The 23,921-nt window shown below is 37.8% G+C and overlaps 1 protein-coding gene across 1 annotated transcript in view; it reads right to left on the bottom strand.

Moving 5' to 3' along the window:
- The window catches only part of EIF5B (eukaryotic translation initiation factor 5B), a 35,603-nt gene that overhangs the window by 6,790 nt on the left and 4,892 nt on the right, over nucleotides 1-23,921 (bottom strand). Inside the window, exons 2-17 of the mRNA XM_039714160.1 lie at nucleotides 16,257-16,382; nucleotides 16,079-16,166; nucleotides 15,059-15,710; nucleotides 14,377-14,597; nucleotides 14,050-14,200; nucleotides 12,380-12,475; nucleotides 11,374-11,460; nucleotides 9,887-9,970; nucleotides 7,414-7,709; nucleotides 6,701-6,808; nucleotides 6,446-6,556; nucleotides 5,516-5,583; nucleotides 4,233-4,374; nucleotides 2,544-2,675; nucleotides 1,733-1,915; nucleotides 1,449-1,610 (exon numbers count right to left, since the gene is read on the bottom strand). Coding sequence (XP_039570094.1) covers nucleotides 1,449-1,610; nucleotides 1,733-1,915; nucleotides 2,544-2,675; nucleotides 4,233-4,374; nucleotides 5,516-5,583; nucleotides 6,446-6,556; nucleotides 6,701-6,808; nucleotides 7,414-7,709; nucleotides 9,887-9,970; nucleotides 11,374-11,460; nucleotides 12,380-12,475; nucleotides 14,050-14,200; nucleotides 14,377-14,597; nucleotides 15,059-15,710; nucleotides 16,079-16,166; nucleotides 16,257-16,382 — 2,707 coding nt within the window. The remainder of the gene's footprint in view (nucleotides 1-1,448; nucleotides 1,611-1,732; nucleotides 1,916-2,543; nucleotides 2,676-4,232; nucleotides 4,375-5,515; nucleotides 5,584-6,445; nucleotides 6,557-6,700; nucleotides 6,809-7,413; nucleotides 7,710-9,886; nucleotides 9,971-11,373; nucleotides 11,461-12,379; nucleotides 12,476-14,049; nucleotides 14,201-14,376; nucleotides 14,598-15,058; nucleotides 15,711-16,078; nucleotides 16,167-16,256; nucleotides 16,383-23,921) is intronic.

Here is a 23,921-nt window from a genome sequence, read left to right on the forward strand (position 1 = left end):
CTCTCCCTTCAGATACCCCCTGCACCCCTGCCAAGGTGGGCAGGGCACAGGGCAATCTTCCAAAAGCAAAGAAGAGGGCCAAAAGGAATCGATAGTAAAAAAAAGCAACCAACAATAGGCATCTACTCACTAATAAAACCCACAAATTCAGCCCCACAGGCAAGTGATGGGAAGATGCCAACAGCTTAACAAAAACACTAAAGCTTAGCTGACACACAGCCCAAGCCTCTCTGCAGGAGGGGCTGCCTCACTCTCCCACTGGAGGCCATCCAGCCTTCTCATTTACTTAATTCCATGTACAATTTTCCAGGTTCTCTCCCCATCCAGGGAAACCCTCAGAAGATGTCACATTCAGGGCTTGGCTCTAAGACATAACAAAACCAGTTATTTCTGAAGATCTTTAAATTTATGTTGGAAGGATTTTCTGGTTCGTTTCCCAGTTTCTTTTATTTAGATGTCCCATCCTTTTCTTAGAACTGCAAAGCAGCTTCCTTCCTCAATAAGCACTATGTTCCTGCAAACCTCTATCCTTTAGCCCTCCACACCAAGAATCTGGGTCTTATTTCAAGGATGACAATTCCACATGAAGAATCTGAATTAAAATGCACCCTCACTGTCTGTGTCAAAAAAGCCCAACAGCTACCCTAGGTTTCCTTCCCCAGCTCAAGGTTCCCAAACCTGAAAGGCCTATCCTATTACATTCACCTAGGTTATCTACATGGTTTTCTTTGCCTTAAAACAAGTCTGTGCAGACATTTCTTCCCTCCCTTTTAAACAGGAAACATCAAAGCAGTTATTTTCATCATCTTTGAACTGCATGCATTAATCTTAATATATGTATTTATTTACAGCCTTTTGATTCTGCGTCTCCTCCTCATTTCAAGGAAAGCCATGAAGGAAGGATTTCAAATTCAGGGCCTCTCCTCAGGCTAATAAGACTAGGGCAGCAGAACCTACCACCCTTGAAAATGCCAAGAGGCTGCAGATTCTGCAGAAGTCCTGGTCACTGTCACTCACCAACCAGCCCTAGAAACTCATGTGTTCATTTTTCTCAAATGTGTGTATGTTTTTTGTTACTTAAAAACCACTTCTACAAATATCATAACTTTAACTCAGAAGTTACTGTACCAGTACACTCCAGTTTCCATTTGAGATGGGTATCTCCCTCTTACATGTAATCACATACTTGAATCCCTTGTTAAAGTATACACACCCAAATCCTCACTGCAAGGTAATTCCTTGATCATTCTCTTTGCCACTGCTGTGACAACACAGACCCCAACATGAACATACAAGTACATTTTCAAAAAAGACACCAGATCTCCCCTGCATTCCCCTTGAAGCCCCCTTTAGATACCATCAATATAATGACATTCTACTACATTCTCTTTTTATAAAGCCTGATTTATTTTTTCCTGGCTCTAAATGTCAGTAAGCAGCTGCCATACCTTAACTCGTAGCTCCTTCATAGGAGGAGGCAGCAGCAGACCTCTGATCTGAGTCACGATAGGACCTTCTACCCCAGGAACAATAATGGTGTCTCCTTCTCTCAGACGTCCATTAATCAGAATAACATCTATGGTAGTGCCCATGCCTGGCAGTGCTTTAACCTGAATGAAAGGGGAAAAAAATTCACTTCCTATTTAAGCACTGCAAACATTTTTTACCAGAAGGAAGGATGCAGGGAAGGGCAAAATTTCGATATGAATTTCAAGAAAGAGTTCTGTATTACCTCCATGACTTGAGCTCTCAGCTCCTGACACTCAGCCAGTCTCTTGGTCAGCATGGTTTGTGTGAGCTCAACAAGAAGAGCTATCAGACTTCCCATGCCATCCCCTGTGTGAGCAGAGGTAGGTACAAGAGAAACAAAAGTGCGGGGATCCTTATTCTCATAAAACAAGGCAGCGTTCAAGCCCTGCAATCAGGATTAACAGTTACATAGGGAAAAGCACATATACACATCAGTATTGACAGTAACATTCAACCCCAGGCAAGTACCACTGCATTTTTTAAAAGCCCAATTTAAAAAGCCAACACTGTTACTGACAGTGTGCTATGGAACAGGAAGCCTCAATCCACACTTGGAAGCAGTGTGGGATAATTCTAGAAAGCTAATTACCCCATCTAGCTCCTAGACATCATTGTATGTCACCAACAGAAGAAGTTCCCAGAACTGAGGTGATTCATACCCTGCCAGCATCCAAGAGAAAAAGACAGAATCTCTCAGGCTGTTCCCAAAGAGAAAGAGAAAGTGACAGAAAACTTCAACTGCTATTCATGACTCCACTGACCATTAGCACAGAATACAGCTATTTTTCTCCAACCCAGCAGTAAAGATGGAGCAGTTAAAATTATGCAAAATTTGTTTTACAAGAGGTTAACACCAATGTGTAAGGTGCAACAATTTCCTTGATATTCCAAGTTATTTTGAAGAAAGGCGAAAAAACAAAACAACCATCCACTAATCCAAAACAAACCACATCACACACCCACCCCTCTTCATTACCACTTTTAAGCAACCTACCACTTTTATTCCAACCCACCTGTTTTGCAAATTCCACTATGATAGCTTTTGCACGTTCTTCGAATTCATCTTTTGTATTCTTTTTCTGCTTCTTTAAGGTGACAGCTACATCTGTATCTGGACTTTTTTTCCAGTCATATAACCTATCAATCTTGAAAATACAACAGTATGTCATCTTATGCAGCTTACTAAAGGGTGTCTTTATGCTTCTGCCACATCATCAGTGAGAAATACTTTATCAACCAACTTAGCCAGCCATCTATCTGCTCCAGTAATCAAATTAAGGTGTTCTTATTTGCTTTGGCTGCTATATTTAGCTCTGTTTATATCAGGCAGTATTACAGGATAGCAATATTACTTTGGATTTTAAGAATTCAAGCTATAGTAATATTTCTAATATGGAAAAGATTTATGCACATAAGTTACACCAGGGTTAAAATAAAACATTAGAAGAGACCTGTTTATAGATTCACATACACACAAAAAACCCCGAAACCACAGAGGTGTTTGTGATTTTTCCTGAAAAGAAACTACATTAGTTTTACAAAGCACTTCTAAAATTTGCTGGTAAATATGGACCCTTTCCCATGATGCTACACAGAAAGGACCAGAGTGGGATTGTTCACAAGACACAGCTGTATTTCAGAAACACTTCCCCACAATAGCTGCCAAAACAGGACAAACTTAGCCCAAAAATCTACAAAAATCAGACTTAGTCCAAAAATCAAAATTACATCTTAAAAAAAATTATTATAACCTGGTCAAATAATATAAATATACATTATAACAATAATACAAATGTATATTATAACCTGGTCAAATATAACTTAAAATGCAAGAACTCTTAACTATTTAATTTCAGGCTCACTGTGGGCCTTTGATGCCAACAATGTCAGTCAGGTCTTAGGGTCTCACCTAGAGGGAACTCTTTACTACTCTGCCATAAGGCCTGGACACCTCTCTCTTGCTGGTTTTGGCAATGAGATAATGGCCTCCTCACTTCCAACCACTTTCAATCTTAATGCTCCTTTCATTTTTGAAGTATATTGCAATTTTTACACTGCACATGAATAGCCTTCTGACAGCTCTCCCTCAGCATATCAGATGGCTTCCAAAGCCATTGGACATGAGTAACTTCCATACATATAAAATAATTCATTGAGTCACAAACAGGCAGCATAATTTCTCATGCACAGTATTTCTAAAAACTGGGCAGAAAATAACTGGCTGATTTTCCATCTAATATTGTAAAGCCCAAAACACTTTCCCACCAGTCATCAACATTACTGCTCCATGGCCTAAAGTCAGCTTGTCTTCAAGTCAAACTGACCAGTATCAGTGGCTAAAGTATGACTCATCAACATGAAGCTTGTGTTGGAATTTTATCAGAAAGTGCACAGAAATCCATGTAAGTAGGCACAAGGAAAAAAAACCCATAACAGAAGTACAACTTCCAGAAGTGTGAATATAGAGAAGTTACATAAGGCAACAAAATTCACCAGTCAGGACTCCAAGAACTGATTGCTCTGCAAAGCTCCTGTAGAGCCATTGTGGTATCAAGGACACAGAAAAATGCAACACACAGGACCCAAGAACCACCCCTTCAGATTTTACACAAAACAATTCCAGTTCAAGGAAGAAAACAGACAATTGCCAAATGCAATATTAGAGTGGAGAAATATACTATTAGAATAAAAATCTAGCCTACCTTATTGAGAGCTACTATAAAGGGGCATTTCTTTGATTTCAACAGATTTATTGATTCAATTGTCTGTGGTTCCAAACCATGCATGATGTCAACTACAAGTATAGCAATATCACAAAGTGAGCTTCCTCTATTTCTTAGATTGCTGTGACATTAGAAGACAGAAAAAAAAAATCAGTCATTTAGCAACAGAACCTTTATAAAAACACCAAGTACAATGTCAAACTTACACTGACAAACAAAAAGCTGAAGCTCATCAGTTATTTCCCTCAAAAATGTAAACCGTTCAAATGACACTTTGTAATTTTCATTTAATAAAATACATTAAAGAATGTATTAAGCAAAACTAAGAAATTATTATTATCCTGAAAGTTTTCACATTATTTTATATTTTTACAATGCAAGATATGTTCTGATCATTTTCTGAGCAAATTAAAGTGAAATGCAGGAGTGTAGAACCTGAACAAGACTTTTTTTATATACTGCAAAAACACTAAAACTATCATGATTTTATACATTACAAGGTAAAGAGACTATCACATCATTGTTGGCAAACAAAACCTGGCTAGAAGATGGAGAGCTGTAAGAGGTACCATACCAAGGTACTGATCTGAACATTACCAAGTGCTCCACAACACAGCATTTCAATGCTTACAAAGGTTTTTACTGAAAAATGTCACATCCAAGTCTTAATCCTTCTGTTTTAAGATTTCATCCAAGATCTCACCTCAGTGAGTTTAGTTATGCTTGTCATGTTTTACTCTTAAGAGCAGATTTAGTGGCTTGCCTGTAAGCCACTGGTGCTCCTAGAATGCATTTGATCTCTGCTAAGACTCAGATGATTTGTGTAATTAGTAACTTCCAGTCTTACAAACTCAGTTACCTTAACTGGGACACTATGAATGAGAGACTAGGGAAAAAGTTTTAATTTTTCGAGTACTTAGGTCACCTGAAATCCTCACCTTTTTTCCTCCAGCTAGCTTCCTGCTTCCATCTTTCCTCTTACACTAACTATTTATTTACATGCTTTTTCAGATATTCATGGCTCAATTGGCACGAAGACAGAAAAATAATCAGCTATAAAAGGCCAGCAATTAACCAGATATAAAAAGCACCTGCAAATGAAGCAAATCCACTTAATTCCTCTACTTTAAGTTGGTTTTGTCGGACTTTTTTTTGAAGTGAGAACTAAAACAATGAATTAAGCAAAGACCACATTGCTAAGAATATCTCCAGATGCTTTTGCCATCAGTTCTGAAAAGTACAACATTGTGAGAAAATGTTACCTGAAAGACTCATGTCCTGGAGTGTCGATTATCAGCATGCCTGGAATTTTTATGTTCTCTCTGTCAAACTAACATTTCAAAATATTAGCCATCTTGTAGAGATTACACAAGAAGAAAAAAGAACAAAATAAGAGCTGGCAACATTACTGACAGTCTGCACTTCAAAAATCCAGATACATGTTTTAAGGCCAGCACCCCCTATCAACCAAATCAATCTACAATCACTTCAACATTAAAAGAAATCATGCAGCACATTCCTCCAGGTGCTAACTGACCACAAGATAAGCTAAAATCTGTAAGACAAGGCAGCCCACAGAAGAAAAACCATTTCAGGGCAGTGAGATGTACCATCCTTGTCTTGATCATTTTCTCCTCTCCCCTAAGTTTACAGGTTTACAAAGTTGAGTTAAATCTTGGAAAAAGCCATTACCACACCAAGGCTTTTCAGCCAGCTGCTTCCACAAGCAAAATAGTATACAGTTTCCAAAAGAAATGATACAGTTACCTTACAATTTCTGTAACATGATAAAATTCATCACCCAGAAACTGGCCAAATTTCAGCACACACAGCAAAGGGTAAGCTTTTAACACAAATATACTCAAGAGGTTTCGAGAGTCTCAATTTACAATCAAAACACTGACAAGTAAGCAGTCTGTGTACATATGTGCACTGTCCAGAACAGAGCAAACAGTATCTGCATATTTTTCTGAAGAAACAGAAATAGCAATGCATTAACTGAAGTCAAATGCATGAAAAATGAGACAACCTCCCCTTTCTTGGGGGAATGATAGGAATTAAAAAACAATTGACCACAACATTGGAGGAGGAGGGGTGAAGCACATCTGTCCCTGTCAGGAAATCTCACAAGGCCTTCATTACTCTACAGTCCACATTTTTTAAGATGCAGTCACTGAAGTACTGTAACTTACATTTTTCACCATCTTGGTTTGTTCATTAATAGCTTCAAGAGGAACATTAGTTGCACCAATCTGCTGAGTGATACCACCAGCTTCACTGTCCTGCACATGAGTATGGCGGAGCTAAAGGCAAAAAAACCAGAAATACTTACACAGAAGAAACTAAAGCCATGTCTGAGCACACTCTAATTCTTTTTGTCTTCAACCAAGAAAATAAATACTTAAAAACATGAGGCACAGGCAGTGCTTTCACACTCCAAACCTTACCTTATCTAAAATTTTGGTCTTGCCTGTGTCTACATGCCCCAGGACACAGATAACTGGTGCTCTGAGCTTTTCAGTGTTCATATTTTTGCTGTTTTCAGCTCGTCGTTTCTATGTAAAAGACATGTAAAAATTGGTGAGTATAAACCAAAAAGCACAGCTCACCTCTTGACTTGATGACATACATACAAACAGAGTTAGCTGTGGGACTTATATTTTCAAGGCAATTTAAAGTCTGTCATCCCTCTTTATGTAAATCAAAAATTTTTGATTAACAGTTACTTTTTTGTTTGGTTGGTTCTTCTAACAGTCTAGTAGGCTAAGTTGTTATATCCACTTACAGTAGCTTTGCTGAAGGTGCATTCTGAACAAGCACCTTGGGTGAGGAAATCAAGAATGTTAGCAGCCATGAAAGCACTGAACAGTTTAGACACATCTTTTAGAACCTGAAAATATCTATCTGTAAAACTCTTTTCCAGAAGGGATATAGAGGTGGAGGGGAACAACACTGAAGTTGCCATCTTTATAGTCAAGTTACCTAAAAACAAATACTTTATCTGCACACAAAACCAAGGGGATTTCTTCTTAATTAATACAATTTCTGAACCTGCTTAAATATTAGCCCTGACACAACCACCATTTTGACAAATTTGACAAAATTAACTGCAAATTAATCTGTTGTTATACACCACAAGAATCCAAGTGTATGTCAATACCTCAATTCTCCGTTTAGCTTTGTCATAAGCACGCTCCTCCTTGGTGCGGTCATCGTCAGAGTCATACTCAGAATCAGAGCTGATTTCCTTGCTAGGCTTTTTTTCCATAGATTGTTTTCCAATAGCTTGGGAGTCTGGCTCTCTCTCATCTGAAGTCTTTTCATCCTCATCTTCACTGCCTTCACTGTCTTCAGATTCTTCACTCTCTTCTTCCTCTTCCTCCTCTTCCTCTTCCTCCTCCTCTTCATCATCCACTTCATTTTGTTCTTTGACTTCAATATGGACAGGTTTGCTCTCTAAAAAACAAAAAAGAGTAAAGTAAAAAGTTTCTATTAAATTTCACACTTCTGGGGGAGATGGCAACAAAAAGCAAAAGAGACTACCAGAGAAGAATGAGGACTGAGAGTAGGTTCTACAATAAGTGCTTGTCAAGATCATTTTTCAACTTCCAATGTAAAAAAAGAGGGGAAAAAAGTGTTTCATGTTCAGAGTTGTTGGCTTGTGTTCCAAATCCAGAAAGAAAGCAAGTTTAGGGTGGAGTGAAGAATGATATTATCAGCAAATTTATGTTTAACATTATTTGCAAACATTCAGACATTCTTTAAAGTCATGTGCAGTTCATAAAGGAATAATTCACCAACACCTTTTTAATAAAGCCAAAATACTCCAAATCATTGCTATATGGATTGTGTACACAACTGATCAAGAAGGCACATTTAAGCAGACATAATAATCAGAACACTCTTTTACACCCATTAAAAAGAAAAATTCATCTTCAGGTTTTCTTAGATGGTTCAGAGAAGATTAGCATTTTTCATAGGAATTCTTCAATAAACAAACAAAAAGAATTATCAATAAGTATTTTTCTTTCTTTGAAAGCTTCCCACTTATAATCACCTGTAAAATTATAAAAGGCAAGTGATGATGACTTTAAAACCATGGATTCTTCTCCTTACAACACTGCTGGCAGGCTAATTGCCCTTAGAGATTAGTAATGTTTCCTTGCTACACTCACAGTCCAACAGCTTAGCAATACACTATATCTAATTCCAAGGAAGGCTCTTTTTCTGTATCCCATTGGCACAGCCTTCAAATCCAAACAGTAAGAAGTGCTATGTCCTCTCCTGGACAGTGGTGCCAGATTAAAACAAACACTCAAGAAGGTGAGCAGCCCTTAGAACTCAAAAGCACCAGAGGAACACGCCTGTGCTGGAATTAAATCCATTCTGGTGGATGCATCTGAATGCCAAGTATTACACTCAAAAGTACAGGTGTCAGAAGTGCATTTGATGAATAAATAGTCTTTAAGCATAAGAAACAAGACATTAAGAAAGCCCAAGTCCAGTAATCAACTCCTGTTCAGGACGGCTCACAGAAATACACTTTATTCCACCACTGGAAGAAAGTATCTGAGAAGTTACAAGGGGATGTGAGTATCCCTGCACTGTAGCACAGCCCTAAGTTTCCCATAAACATTGCTGTTGAATACAAACAGAATACGGCCTCAGCATACATGCACAGGAATATTTATGTTCTGGCATTTCTTTGCTTTCTTCTAAATCTGCCTCTCAAAGAAGTATATCATAGAATCACAGAATGGTTTGGGCTGAATGGGACCTCAAAGACCATCTAGTTACAGCCTCCCTGCCAAGGACAGGGACACCTTCCACTAGAGCAGATTGCTCAAAGCCCCATCCAACCGTGCCTTGAACACTTCCAGGGATGGGGATCCACAGCTTCTCTGGGCAACCTCTTCCAGTGTCTCACCACCCTCACAGTAAAGAAGCTCTTCCTACTATCTCAACTAAGCATACTCTCAGTTTGAATCAATTTCTCCTTGTCCTGTCACTACATGGTCTTGTAAATAGTCTCTCTCCATCTTTCCTGTAGGCTCCCTTCAGGTACTGGAAGTCTGCAATTAGGTCACCCCAAAGCCTTCTCTATTCCAGGCTGAGCAATGCCAATTCTTTCAGCCTCTCCTTGTAGAGCAGAGCTTACTATAACACATGCACACTTAACCTTCACACCATTTTATTCCCCCACTTCTTTGAAAACTTCTCACAAGGGTACTGTGCTAGATGCTGCCAGATTCACGTAATAAAAATACTACAGCTTTGAAATGATTACTAGAGAAATACAATACCAGGTAAAAGGTTTCCCTAAACTCACAGAGATGTACATATTAGGATTTTTACTCCCATAACAAAGGACAAAAAAAATACAACCAATTTTAGATGGTACCTCCATATAAGAGTATTTCCAAAGGGCTGTCTTAAACAGTATTTGCATGGCTTCTGAAAGCTCTGCTTTTAAGAAGAGATTCTTGTATGTATTTATCATCATACTTACCTCCCAATTTATCTGACAGAGCAGAGGAAAAACCTAAGCAAAATATTGTTTTCTGTAGAAAGAGAAAACTTAGCCCAAAGCCTCTTAACCAGAAAAAACATACACGTAGTATTTACATGCCCACCTTTCTCTCCATCTTCATCACTAACCATAGCTTCCCAGTCATCCAGACCTGCATCTTCTGTTTCATCTTCTTCCTCCTTTTCTTCTGAAACCAAGAAACCCAACACTGAAGTTAAAAAAGTCAGTCCAGCAACATATAACATTTTTAGATGCCCCTCTTTTTGACATACTGACAGCTGCAACTTGCAAGTTTGCTGTTACCATAATTCTATTGAAGTATCTCCATGTTCCATAAAAAGAAGATGCTGCATACTTTAAAAATAATTTCCGATTCTCACCACAAAAATCATGTAGTGCTAGCATCTTTGCCTAGAGAAACTTTTGTGGAAGACACAGAAAATCTACTCATCTAGTTCCTGTCTGCATATCATGCATAATGCCTGCCACACAAACCTGTAACACAATCATGATCCTTGCACAGAGCTGCGCAATTAACAGTCACCACGTGTAACAAAGTGGCAGAGAAACAAGAACAAGTTACAGTAGAATTTTAACTAGTGAGAATATAAAAATTGTCTGTAAAAAGGACACCAGGTGCCTTAACATAAATATACCACATATTCCAGAAGCATTAAACCTATTAATTCAGCAGGAATTCAGTTAGATTTATGAAAAGACTGCAGCTCTTAGTAAGAGACGAATGGAAAAATGCAAACATACAACCCTCTCCAAAAGAGGCATTACACAATATATATTTGCTGCAGCACATGTGTCATAAATTTCAGCTCTATGAAAGGAAGACTAAGTTCCACACTGCTAAATATTAGCTAGGAACTAATGTTCTGCCAGTGAGGCCTTCTCCTAAGGCATTGGAATGGCAATCATGAGATAAGTCAAGCTAGAAATGCAGGACATTCAGCTTTGTTTTCAAAAGCTGCACATTTTGTCAGTGTTTGTCTGACTTAAGAAGAGTAAAAACTGAAACAGTCTCCTTGCAGAGAAAGAAGTCCAGTACAATGTGATTTTGACCAAGCAAGTACTGTGTGTAGGCAAAGATGAGGGCAACAATCTGATCAGCAAATGTGCTGATAACTCAGTTTCACAAGCTAACACGTATCCTCTTCATTCAGCACTTGTGAAAGCAAAACATCTGGCATAAAGAATACAAGCACTATGAATATTGCATTATCAATTCTAGAAGCAGCATATTTCCTCCTTACCTCCACCCAACTGTTGACAAAATAGACTTGTAAAAGCAAGTGAAAAGTCAAAGGAGCGAATAAGACACTGAACGTGCTCATTTGAGATAACTGACCAAGCCAGGTGAACACTGGAGTCCACCCAGAATAAGGAACCTTTACACACTCATTTTGAAGCTTCATGCCTTTTACTCCATAAAATTTCATCAGTTCCTCCCTTAAGAAAGGAGAGGAATAAAAAAGACAACTACCTCAAGAAAGAATGGCCGTTCAGCCCCATCCAGCAAGGTATCATGCAGCACTGACACACAAGCTTAAATGATTGAAATTTATGAGCATTACCACCAACCTGGATCTACGGCAAGAGGAGCCTCTTCTTTCACTGGTGCTTCCAGTTCTACAGCATCTTCAGCTGGTGAAGTTACTTCCACACTTTCTGAAATTGCAAGACAGGAAGTTTGTTGCTACATACTTTCAAAGTGCAAACTGACAAACTAAGACATACAGCTCCACCCCATCTTATTTGCAAAACACTTGGCTTTCTAAGCAGTTAAACACATTTATAAGATAGGTCAGTTACTGACATTAAAAACTTCTCACTTTCTTTAAAAGACAAAAGAAAATGAAGCAATACTAGTGAACTATTCACACCTCCCCTACTGTTCCATTAAAAATGAAAACTACAAAAAAAGAAAAAAAATACTGATACAATTCAGACAAGCAACATTTTCAATTCTTTATACACACTCCACAAATGATAAGCAGGCATATAACTAATGTCAAAAAAAAAAAAAAGAAAGAAAGAAAGAATGAAAGAAAAAGAAAAAACAGCTAAGTAAGAAATACATCTGAAATTTTTAAACTAAGGGGTGGTCTTGAGAAAAGCCACAGTAATCCCCTGGAGGAAACTAACAAACCACAAAAATAAAAAACTGACGCATTCAACCTACATCTACCATTGCAATGAATTCTAAGGTTTCAAAAATGCAAGCTCTTTGAACTGCTCTGAACAACTTGCACCCAGGAGCTGAAAATTTGTTGTATATACCAGAAAGCAAATAAACAAACTGTCTCCAATTTAAAAGCGCTAAAACTAGGATCAATGTACTTTCACCCTGGGACAAACTCAGACTTAATTATAAGTCACTATTACTTAAACTACTTTGTATTTGATGTACATATGCACACAAAGCATTCAACATCACATTTGTAAAAGGCCTTTAAACCCTGTACATCCCCAACATTTAGAAAATCTAAACCCCAAAATGAAATTCGCTTAAGATTAGCTGATTTATTTTAGAAATACTTCCAGAAATGTGACTGATCAATTAGGTATCCCTATATGCAAACTACACCTTCTTTATTTTCTGGCTGCTGCTGCTTCTTTCTCTTTTTGTCTTCATATATTGGCCTCTTCTTTGGCACAGAGTCTTTTGATGGCACTTCAACACCTGCAAAACAAACAAAAAAACTGTTGAAAAGAAAAGCCAGGTAATTAATAAACATAAGCTTTGGTTTAAATGAGAATATGTTTTCCAAAATTGGAAGATGGAGGAAGAAAGAGCAGAAAGTAGGTTCAATGCATATTTTATCTGTTTTAAAAGTCTAAATTCAAAAGCTAAAAAACCTAAGAGAAGTATAGTTCCTCAGATGTTCCTGCCTGCTCTCAAAAAGAAGTCAGATAACTGGAGGAAGGTGATGGCAATGAAACAAAATACAAACAAAACAATCGGATTCTACAACTGCAGGCTTGAAGTTATCACAAAACTGCATAAAACACCACGAACACATACATCGTGATTAACAATTTAAGGTCTGCTATGCAAAAAATCGCTTAAAACCTGTCCTAGTTTCAGACAATTTGGAGTAGTTCACAGGCAGACCTCTTTTAAATGCTTAAGGTTGTTCAGCAGATAACATTTTCCCTCTTCCTCTGTGTGGGAAGGCTTGTGGTTTTTGTTTCATTTTGTTTGTTCTGGATTTTCGGTTTTGGTTTGTTGCTGTTTCAAGTGGGTTTTTTTTAATTTTACAATACTGACAGTTTCAGGTATGAAAAAAATGCCAGGTTCAATTCACAACCTTCATCTTTGCCTCACCAGGAAGTGGGTGCTGTAACACATGAAGGGATTCCATCAAAACCAGAAATTTGGTGCAAAGACAAACTAAAAACTGAATTACTCCTGCACATTCAAATTTTTTTAAGTACCAAGAGATTTATGTTGCAGATTTGATAAAAATCCAGTTGTAGGGGCACATAAATAGAAAGATTCTAATAGCTACAGCAACAACCAAGGAGAAACAGCCTTCAATATGCTTAAGAGCTCCAAACATTTTACTAGCTACAAAGATTCCTACATTTATACATCCACCTGCCTGTGAAGTGTCACATAGTGTGCTCGACAAATACACTCAGCTCCCACAAATTACTTTCTTTTTTTAGTCACAAACCAGTCAACAAGAACAATTTAGGCCATTTTACTTACAACATATTGGACAATTTTACTTCATTCCAATGGAGACAGATTATATTTCACAGAAAAGCAGGAAAGCTCTTACGTACTCCTGGCGAATCCCAGAGAAAAACATATCTCTCCAGGGACTTTCCCATTGTTTTTGAAGCAAAACAGTGCACTTGCCTAACTAAGCATGTGAATTAATTCAACAAGACCCAGATCACCTGTCTTACAAGACCTTCAGCACAGCCCATGTGCTTTTCCTGGCCTTTAGACTACACCACTTCCTTAACAGCTTTTTCCTAAGTTCCACAAGTAACATCTTTAAACTGCAAGTAGACTGTATTAAAAAGCTGGACATTCAAAGTCTAAGATAAAAATACAGGCACTTAAATCTACTTAAATAAAGGGGAAGGGAGGGCACACACTGCCTCCCTTGACAACAGAGCAGCTTTACATGGAATCACTCACTACTTGCTCTCCTAGCTCCAGATAGGGAAAAAAAATAAACACAGAGCCATAATGGATATAAAGTTTCATTTTTTGGTTTGGTTTTAATTATTACTGCTTACCCTGAGCTTGGAGTAGTTTAAGAGTAGCCTCTGCTCTGGCTCTGGCTTCTCGCTGAGCTTTTGTTAAAAGCTTTCCCTCTTTCTTCAAACGCTCCTTCCTCTCTTTTTCCTTCTGTTTCTTCCTTTCTTTCCTCTCTTGCTCTAATCGTTCCTAGAAAAAGATAAATAAACATGCAGAAACTCTAAAGCATGCTTTACACAAAAGCTGCCCAAGTATATTCTATTTACGAGAAACATATTAAGGATTAATTCACTAACTGCACCAGCAAGCAGACAGATTAAAGTTGTTCTCTTCTTTACTTATCCTTGGAGTGAGATATACAGTACCTCCTCTTTGCGTTTTGCTTCAAGTTCTTCCAGTCGTCTTATGCGTTCTTCCTCCTCTCTTTTTGCCCTTTCCTCCTCCTCTTTCATTTTAGCCAAGGCCTCTTGCATGGCTTTAACTGTGGCTTTACTGGGACCCTTCTTCTTCTCTTTCTCTTTTTCTTCTTTCTCACCTTTCTTTTTTTTCTTGTCTTTTTTCTTTTTGTCCCCCTCATTGTCATCAGCTATAGAAAGAAGAGGCATGTTTTCAAAGACCCCAGAAATTTCAAAGATACTCTAAGTACAGTTTATTTTTCAAATATGATAAATAACATCAAATGAGGAATATTTTCACTGGCTACTATACAAGCACTTCATAATAAAAACAATTAAACTCTCTTAAGTCATGGCCTGAAGTCTTAAAGTGTCAGAATAACAGGGAAGTGAAAAAGTACTCTCAATACAGAACTGTAATCATATACTGTAATGAGAACTCACTATTTAGCTTGTTTTCTCGTATACCTGAATAAACTGCAGCCCAGAAAACACAGCCACCTGTGAGCCAACACAGAGGCAGACAAGGTACCAAATTTCTAGTACTCACAATTCAAAATAAACCAACACACTATCCTCACTGCCTGGCACCTCTCTGGCCTTATAAAACCTACAGTATTTAAATTAAAGTTTAAGAAACCATGTTACAAACCTTCTGTTCCTGCAGCAGTCTCTCCCTTCTCCCCAGGGCCAGGGATTGCTGTAACTTCAGAAGAAGCCTTCTCTTCAGTTTTTTTTAGAGATTCCTTTGGCTTTGCTGGTTCTTTACCACCTTCTAATTCTTCCTTCTCTTTCTGCTTCCTCAATTTGGCTTTTTCTTCTTCACGTTTTTTTCTTTCACGTTCTTTTTTTTCTGCCTTCTTCTGAGCCACTGTTTTTACTTTGAATGAAGGCTCTTCTTCATCATCCCCACTCTCTGCAGCAGGAGCAGACTTTGGCTTTTGGTTTTTCTTCTGTCCTTTTCTAGACTGGGAAACCTCATCTGATTCATCACCACTCTCGCCTGCAGACACTCCTCCCCCATGTTCTTTGCTTTTCTTAATGTTACTTTCATCTTCTTCTGACAAATCGCGTTTTTTATTTGACTTCTGAGTTTTCCCTTTGCTTTTCTTAAGCTGTGTCTCATGATCATCATCATCACTGCCAGAAAGTATGTCTTGTTTTGCTTTCTGAGTTTTTTTAGATTTTTTATCCTTATCTTCCACTTCCTCACTGTCATAGTCATTTTCCAGATTGGCTTTTTTATTCTTTCCTTTTCTTTTTTTATCTTGCTTTGATATGCTTTCTTCATTGTCATTTTCAACCTGGTAATTAAACAATTCAATAGTCAGCCATGAAAAATTACTTGCCATCATGAGCTAAGCATTGAGATACATCAAGAAAAACCTCTCTTATTGAACACAAAGTTTGAAAGCAATACCTACTCCTGCTGAGTGTACCATACTTCAGCCCAGAAGCAAGATTTATTCTGATTGGCTTTGAATAATTATCAGCATGAATATATGGTTTTTTCGTGATTGAATTTTTACTATGAAAATATGATCAAATATAATTAGAAGAACATGCTAGCTGGATTTCCACTACACTACAACACTAGAAGTTCTCTGGGACAGAAGTGTCTCATATTTTAATTATTTCCTATTAAAAAGCCCACTTCCCTCTCAGTGTTCACCTTTCCTGTAGAAGGTTGTTCCCTGTCAACTTTCCCTCCTTGCGCCTCTATTGACAGTTCCTCCAGCTCCTTCAGGATATCATCTTCACTAAAATAAGAAAGAAGTTAGGGCACTTAAATAACTGAGTTTTTGGACAATGGAATATGATCAGGCAGGTGGAAAAAACCCCTAGCTTACTCAAAATCTTGTTTCTTCTTCTCTTTTTTCTTTTTGCCTTTGGATTTTTGAGGCTCTTGATCCTTCGCAGCTCCTGCACCTTCTATCTCAGCAGCAAGGGCATCAATATCAATATCATCTTTTGCACTAAAATGAAGAAGGAAAGTACTAGTTCAAACATTAAGTTCACATAAGTAGAAGCCATTTGAATAAAAAAAAAAGTTTCGAAATGCAAAATCAGTCCCAAAACATCTTCAATGCAGGAAAAAATGCTCCATGTTTAACAAACGATTATGCCCTGTTACCTTACTCCACTCAGTAGGAAGGGAAGAAAAAAACCTTCACATGTTTGGTCTGCTTGAAGGGAGATGGAACAATAAAACACATTCAGTTCTTGCAACCCCAGATTTAAAAGTTTAGTTGTGCAATTTGATGTAGCTTCTTGGAAGAATGTAACTAGACTGTTTGATAAAAGATAAGTTGTTAGGCCCTTGAATTCACAGGTGTCATTGATAAAAAAGCAGCCACCACAATCAAAGTGTAAAAATGAAGCACAAATTCACAACCAGGGGATCCTACTAAGAGATATTTATCTGCTTCTTCAAACACCCTTTAGCAAACAAACAAAACTGCTGTATTTTTATTCAGCAAAAAAGTGAAAGTTACAATTTCACTGTCTCATTTATTAGCACCCACTCAAGACAAATCAGCCAAAGGCTGACTCACCAAATACCCAAAACTATATCCAGAAAATAAAGGAAATAAATTTCTTCCAGATTCAGGACTTTCAAGATATCAGCAAATTCTAAACTACCAGAGCATCAGTTGTGCCAATTTAGAAATCCAGAAGTTGAATCTTAATAAAGAAAACAAAGTATTTAATTATTCAGCTACAGATTCTAAAATGCAGTAAGTCTAAGTTGCAATTCTCTTTGCAAAAAGGAAAGGGCTGGGTTCTTCTGCCAGTGAATGCTGACATTAACAAACATTTTATCCAATATATTGGGAATATGCAAGTCACCAAAAACTGTCTATATATGACAACAGCACAATTAAGCAACAAAGTATGTAATTTCTTTAAAGGCCAAGATTCATTATTTATATTTTTAGGATCTTCTCTGCTGGGTAGACTGGACAAACCAAATAAAAAGCAGCACAACAAAGTACCTCACAGTACAGCACCTGTACTGCCAGAGGTACTTTTACTCAAGATAAGAAAAAATGCATCTAAAATACACCTAGTAACACTTCCTCATGTGCTGATTTGTAATACATTTGCCAAAAGAAATGTATCTCTCAAATAGTCAATGCAAGATCTCTAAAGTAAACCTCACCTCCCTCAAGAGAAAATACACCTTTTGGCCATTCTCACTCTAAGATGATTTGATGTTTCAGCAATTAAAGTGCCGTTTTTATAAGCAGTTTAACTGGCTGTATATCAGGGGTAACAGCTGAAATAAAAATGCCACTCACTTCCATATCTAGAATTAAAGCCCTGATGTCAGGCTAACTACATCATATTCAGGCCTACACATAGGCCTTCGAACATGTTTTTGCATTAATTGTTGAATATCAAGTTTATTAAGCACACTTGCTTACCTTCTTTTCCTCTAGGAGTTAACGGAGGAGACTGAGTCATATCCAAGCTTGAAGTAGATTGAAAACACCAAAACACACAAAGCTCTACTACTACTTCTTCCAAGGCTGTACTGCTCCCCTTACTACAGGATCTAAGCCATGTGGTTGTTCAGATACCAAAGCACCAGGCCTTTAAACAGCTCATAGTTTACATGGATATTACCAAGGCTGACTTTGCACAATGCAGTTCAGCAGAAAGTTATGTCCAACCATAAAGCAGATGGGTTTTTTGCTACAAGCAAAGATGTCAGTGGTATCTCATGTTTCCAGGGTATAGGCTTTAAGAGGGTAAGGTTTTATTTGCTGTTAAATCAACTCACTTCAGCCGAACTTTGAAGAAGAACTTTAGGGGAAAAAAAACCTCAAACACTGAAAAATCTATTTGACAGACATGAAGATTTAACATCCACCAGCAAGAACAGTTTAGGAGGAATAATAATAATAATAAAGATTGCCCAGCTGTCACAATAGCAGCATCAATACAAAAGCCTTTCTAAACTTGTCTTTCACTGTTCAGTTTCTGAAAAAATGGTCAATGGTTTCTGACAAAAAAAAAAACCAAGCAAACAAACAAACCAACAAAAAATCCTGTACACTTTCATTTGCTAAGAAGTGACAGAGCAAGCCTCAAGTATTTGAGCCTCAGTGAAGTAAGAAGTAAAATTAAGGCTGCATGCAATTATACATACAGTTATAATTCATAAGAACTAACAAGTAAGAATATCATTGGAAACCCAAGGAATTCAAACATTGGTTTCCATTACTATAAGTTTATTCCCATACTGATCTTGAATTTCCTTAGCTTTTAAAACTCTAATAATATTCCACTAGGATTTCATAAGAAAGCTGAAAAGAAAATTAAGAACGTGCCCCCCTTCACTCCTGGGAGATTCTTATTCCTTTTTATAAGGAACCCACTGCACTCAGACACAGAACACGTATCACATTTCCTAAGGGCATTGTTACATACACCATGGAACTTTTTCTTGTAAAGGTTTTTAACCAGTCCCCCAACACACATTTCAGAAACCCAAACATTCTTTCAGGAGCCTCCTTCTCCAAGATCTCCAAAAGGTCTCCATTCACCCTTTACCAGGGTCCAACCCTAAGAGGGTTTGATACAGGAACCTGAAAGGACTGGAATACTCATGAGGTTTTCAATTTTGACCTCAAACTGCTTTTGCATGAAGACTTTATAAACAGATTTCTCAGCCTCACTACCTCAGACCAGTCAAGCCATAATGCTTTGGCACTTGAAAAAACCCTCACACTTCCCCCAAAACAAGAGGCTCAAGGAGATCTGGAAAACAAAGTACTACTGCACTTCAGAGATGGAGTTACTTCCCTGATTTTCCTTTGTCTTTGTTTCACAGGTGAAGCCTAAGCCACCTCTGTTATTCACACACTTTGATTTCAGCTTCTATTTTTGCTACCAGATATAAGAAGTTTTGATACTGCTAAAATAGTGTCTCAATGCATTAAGTTACAGCAGGAATTAGGTGTGTGTACTTCACTCAAACCTAAACAGGCAGGTTTCAAAAAAATGGCTGCAGACATTTGTCCACAGAGGTCTTTGCCTAAGATAGGGAAAAACTCTGCAGTGGGAAAAGACAAGTCACGTTAATTAAAGGAGAGTGCAGTAATCAATAACATGTACACAGAGATCACTATATTTCATATATCAAGCAAAATATTTTTTCTTTAGAATTAATTAAAATCATTAATCAAAAAAAGTGCTAGTCATTTTCCCTACACAATTTCACTGCCTTTTGCCATTTAAGCAACAGTACAGTAATGTAAATCTTTAAAATAGCACATAGAAACATTTACATACTTTATACTGAAAAAACATTTACCTTAATGCCCTAGAAGTTACATTAAGAACTCTACTGTTTCCCAAAAGGGTTTCAGTACGAGTTGTCTGCACAGACTAATGAACACCTGTATTACATGGGAGAAGCCACGTAAGGATAGATTCCTGAATATTCACTGGCTCACAAGTTAAAAGCTGTGCTAAAACAACATTCTGTACAGAGCCAGGATCAAATATCCCCAGACCATCCCAAGTCTTGGAGATTTTTAAGATGGACATAGGCAACAAAAGAAGTTCAGTAACCTCACTTACACAAACAAAGCATCAGATCAGACCAGTAACAGAAACTGATACCCAAAACACAGCCTGAGTTGCTCATGTTAAACAAAAACGTTCAACAACAAATAAAGCTACAATTCCAAATCCTGCCTATAAGAGAAAGTATTAAATTTCTTTCAGTGGAAAGATTAAAAGAGCTAGGAAATAAAAGAGCTGTCACCTACCGCTGCTCAGTCAGATGTCCAAAGACATCCAGTAGCTCTGCTATTTATAAGATCCCACACAGTTGCAAGCTATTGAGTCAGAAAAGGGAAAAAAAAAATCTTGTGACTGATAGATGCACAATCTGTAGAAAAAAACCCAAAAACCTCTGCTGTTTCTCTTGCTGTTACAGCAAGGAAACAGTATTAAACACTAGGAACACTTTAAAAACAAACCAACCAACCCCTCAGCTAATACATCACATCTGCCAAAAAATACTAAAAACACCTTAAGGTGTTTGGTTTATTTTATTTGAGGGGATGTGGTTTTTTTCCAAACTTGAGAAACAAGCACAGTTTTGGATGAAGTTCTTTTTCTGATGCAATAGCCTGCAACAACCAGAACCTAGAAATTCCCTGGGGAAGCCATCTGGATACCAGAGTTGACCTTAACTCAAACTCTGATTTACAGATACTGAAATTAACGTTAATCCTAGTTTTTGCATTCTAGGGTTTACTCTAGCCTTTTACAGGCATGCCTTCCCATTTTGGTTAAAAACCCCCTCACACAGTGAAGCTGACAGTTTCTAATACTTTCACAACTAGCAAGATTTATTTTTCAGTTCTGAAGTTCCACCGTTTCTTTCAGTCAACAATATTACAGGTGATGGTCAGTGCACCACTCACCAGAACAGAAGCTGTCATGCTCCAAATGAAGATTTAAACCCACAATTCTCAAATAAGAAAAAGTATCAATGCTCCCTAATAAAGTACATCAGAACAATTACAAGTACACTTCAACTATTTATCACTTCTCTCTTCCATGGAAGGTTAAAAACTTACTTCAAGTACTGACATAGTTAATATATTCATCATTAAGGGATTTCATAGTGTGAACCTGCCATACTAAGGACAGATATTGTCCACAATAGAATCTCTCTAACAAACAAATGTAGGCATGGAAATTTGAAAGACTTCCTCAGCATTGCCCAGGAAAACAAAGCCAAATGCAGGAAGACAGTACTACAGCTATTGAAATAAGAGTCAATAAGCTTTTATCATTTTTCTTTGCTCAGTGAACTTTTGCAGCTAAAAGGAGTAATTGCCTTTCCTTGCCAAACAAGCTCCTCCAGCTTTCCCTGCTGGTTCTAGTGAAGGAAAGCCTGACCAAGAGCACTTCACAGACTCTAATAACACACAAGCTCATTACAATAGCAAGACCACCAGCAAACACGCATGTTTTCCTCCTATGCTTTCTAAAAGCCACACACAATTAGGACTTGCAGTACACTTATTACAGTACCTACAATGCATATCCCCAAACAGAGGAAAAACTTCCCTACAAACAGGCACCATGCAGCTGCACGTGACAGAGATGGCATCCTGACTAGGCAGCAGAGAGATAAAGGGCAAAGAAAAGCTACTAATCCATTCAAGGATGGAAAAAGTGGAGCAACAGATTATACAAAGGAGTTGAGTTGCCTTCATTCATATCAATTGGACTCTGTTGAAATTAGGTAAATGAAACTGCAGAAAATAAATTGAAGAATTCACCTTAAAATGAGACAAGTCCTAAACTACTGGAAATACAACTTCCAGTTCTGCAATCAAAGTTGACAGGATAACATTGTCCTGCTGAAACCAAAACTAAAGTGTACACACAGACTAAAATATTACAAGCACTTTTTGATCCACTGCACTGAGCAACACAAATATGATTACTTATGTTTGCCTTCATCTTACAGTGAACAGGCTAACTCAAATCATGCTAAAAATCTTGGGATTGGTTTTCAGCCGTCTTTTTTAAGGTGAAGCTGAAACACAAGAAACCACTGTACAATTAAAAACAGACTGAAACAAAGAAACTAAACTTTCATGTGCAAGGGGCAGAAGAGTCAGCAAGTTGACACAGCAGGAAAGTTGCATCACTGTTGAGCTCACTGCCCACATTCCTGCATAATCAGACGACTCATTTTTGCTGAGGCAACCTTGGAGATATTTCATCAGTTACATTACACCAGCTCTTCTAACCACCTTCAAAAGAACGTCACGGTCATTAAGTAATTTTCTTTGCTTAAGAAAAAAAAGTCCTTGACCTTCAAAAAGACTGAAGAGAAGCTGAACCACCTCTTTCCCTGTGTTTGGTTTTGCAGTAGTTTTAGACCAAGTAAAACGAATACCTCTAGACAGATCTTTATCATTGTTTCCCTAGAGCACCTTATCCATCCTCCACATATGCGAGTTGTAAACCCAGTAATAAAATGCATTTCTAAATAAAAGATTATCCAAAACCAGCAAGTTACCAATGCTGAATGACATACTTGTAGTTGTTTTCACCTGTAGTATTAAGATTGTTTGAAAGACAGAATGCTAGTTCAAGTTCTTCTAGAGCAACTGGCTTAAACAGTGCCAAAACATGAGCCATTTTGGAAGTAATCCTTTAATTGTTCAAAACCCCACATCACCAACTTGATCTTTAAGTGGGTTATGAAATGAGAAATGCAGGCATTTGCTGGCTCAGCAAGGCTATTCAAAACATGAAAACAAAGCCCTAGCCTTTTTCTCATTTTGGCCTATCAAAGTACATCAACACCACAAGCTTCTTTTTTTGGTTTTGTTTTTTCCTCCACTGAAAACATTTAACTTACACATGACTGAGACAGTTTGAAATTCAGGAAAGAAAGAACTGTGCTCCATTCTCAGCCCAGAAAATGAAGGGGTGCCCACGTGAGTGCCAGCTATGCAACCCACCACTGCTGCGTAAAGAATAAAAATAAAATCTCAGCCCCAGAAATAGGGCACCTTCCTCTTGCCTTTTCCTCAAACTGTAGGGGAGGGAAGAATTGACTTCCTTGCCCCTTCCCAGCCACATTTTCCCCTCTTATCAGCTCAGGCAAGCCTGTGGCCACAAGTCCATGCAGAAAACCCTTTTTGGGCAGCAGATGAAAACACACACCTGGTTTGCACTGCGGGCCCATGAGCACTGAGCACTGCAATGGAAGCAGGTGCAGCTGGGGACAGCAAGAGGAACAGCACAGGGCTCCAAATGTCCAGCAGCTCAGCTGAAATGAGTTTTACTCGGAACTACACCTTGGTGGTTTTTCATAGATGAAGGAAGCTGGTGAAGCTGCCTGATTACATGAGAGAGCAAGGAAGTAAAATCTGACTAAAAGGGCAATTGCTTTTCATTCAAGCTCCCAAGACAATGATTCCATTATTAATATTCAAGAGTCATGCCTTCTCTTTCAAGTTTGGCTGGGGAAAAAGAGTGGCATAACTATCAGCTAAGCACAACCTTCTGAGAGAATTACACCTTTAACCCAAACAGATTCTAGAAAAATAATAAGTCTCCTTTGTATAACCTAGATTTAAAAAAAGAAAAAACACCAAACCAAATGAGCAATCAACCAAAAAAGGAAGAAAAAAAATCACCAAAGGAAAAAAAAAAAACCATAAACCATAACCCTACAACCTAAAATTCCCATTTAAACAAAGATATAGCAAGACTCCAAGATAAAAAGCTTCTCTTCATGGTTCCATTTATGTGTTTTCATCTCAAGAGTCTAAGATGACTAAAAGCATGGAATATGAAACATTAAGTAAAAAACTAGTATTCAGTCTTCCCTAAACAAGTTTTTTGGGGCTTTCTTTTGTTTAAGAAAAGTGCAAAGACAACAGAAACTACTATCAAGTTCAGTGTTTCACTTCCATATCCTACATATCTTGTATAAAATCAAAATACATCACAAAAGCACC

Source organism: Passer montanus, unplaced genomic scaffold (assembly GCF_014805655.1).
Source record: "Passer montanus isolate IOZ18808 unplaced genomic scaffold, ASM1480565v1 scaffold3, whole genome shotgun sequence".
In the NCBI taxonomy this organism is placed as follows: Eukaryota; Metazoa; Chordata; class Aves; order Passeriformes; family Passeridae; genus Passer; species Passer montanus.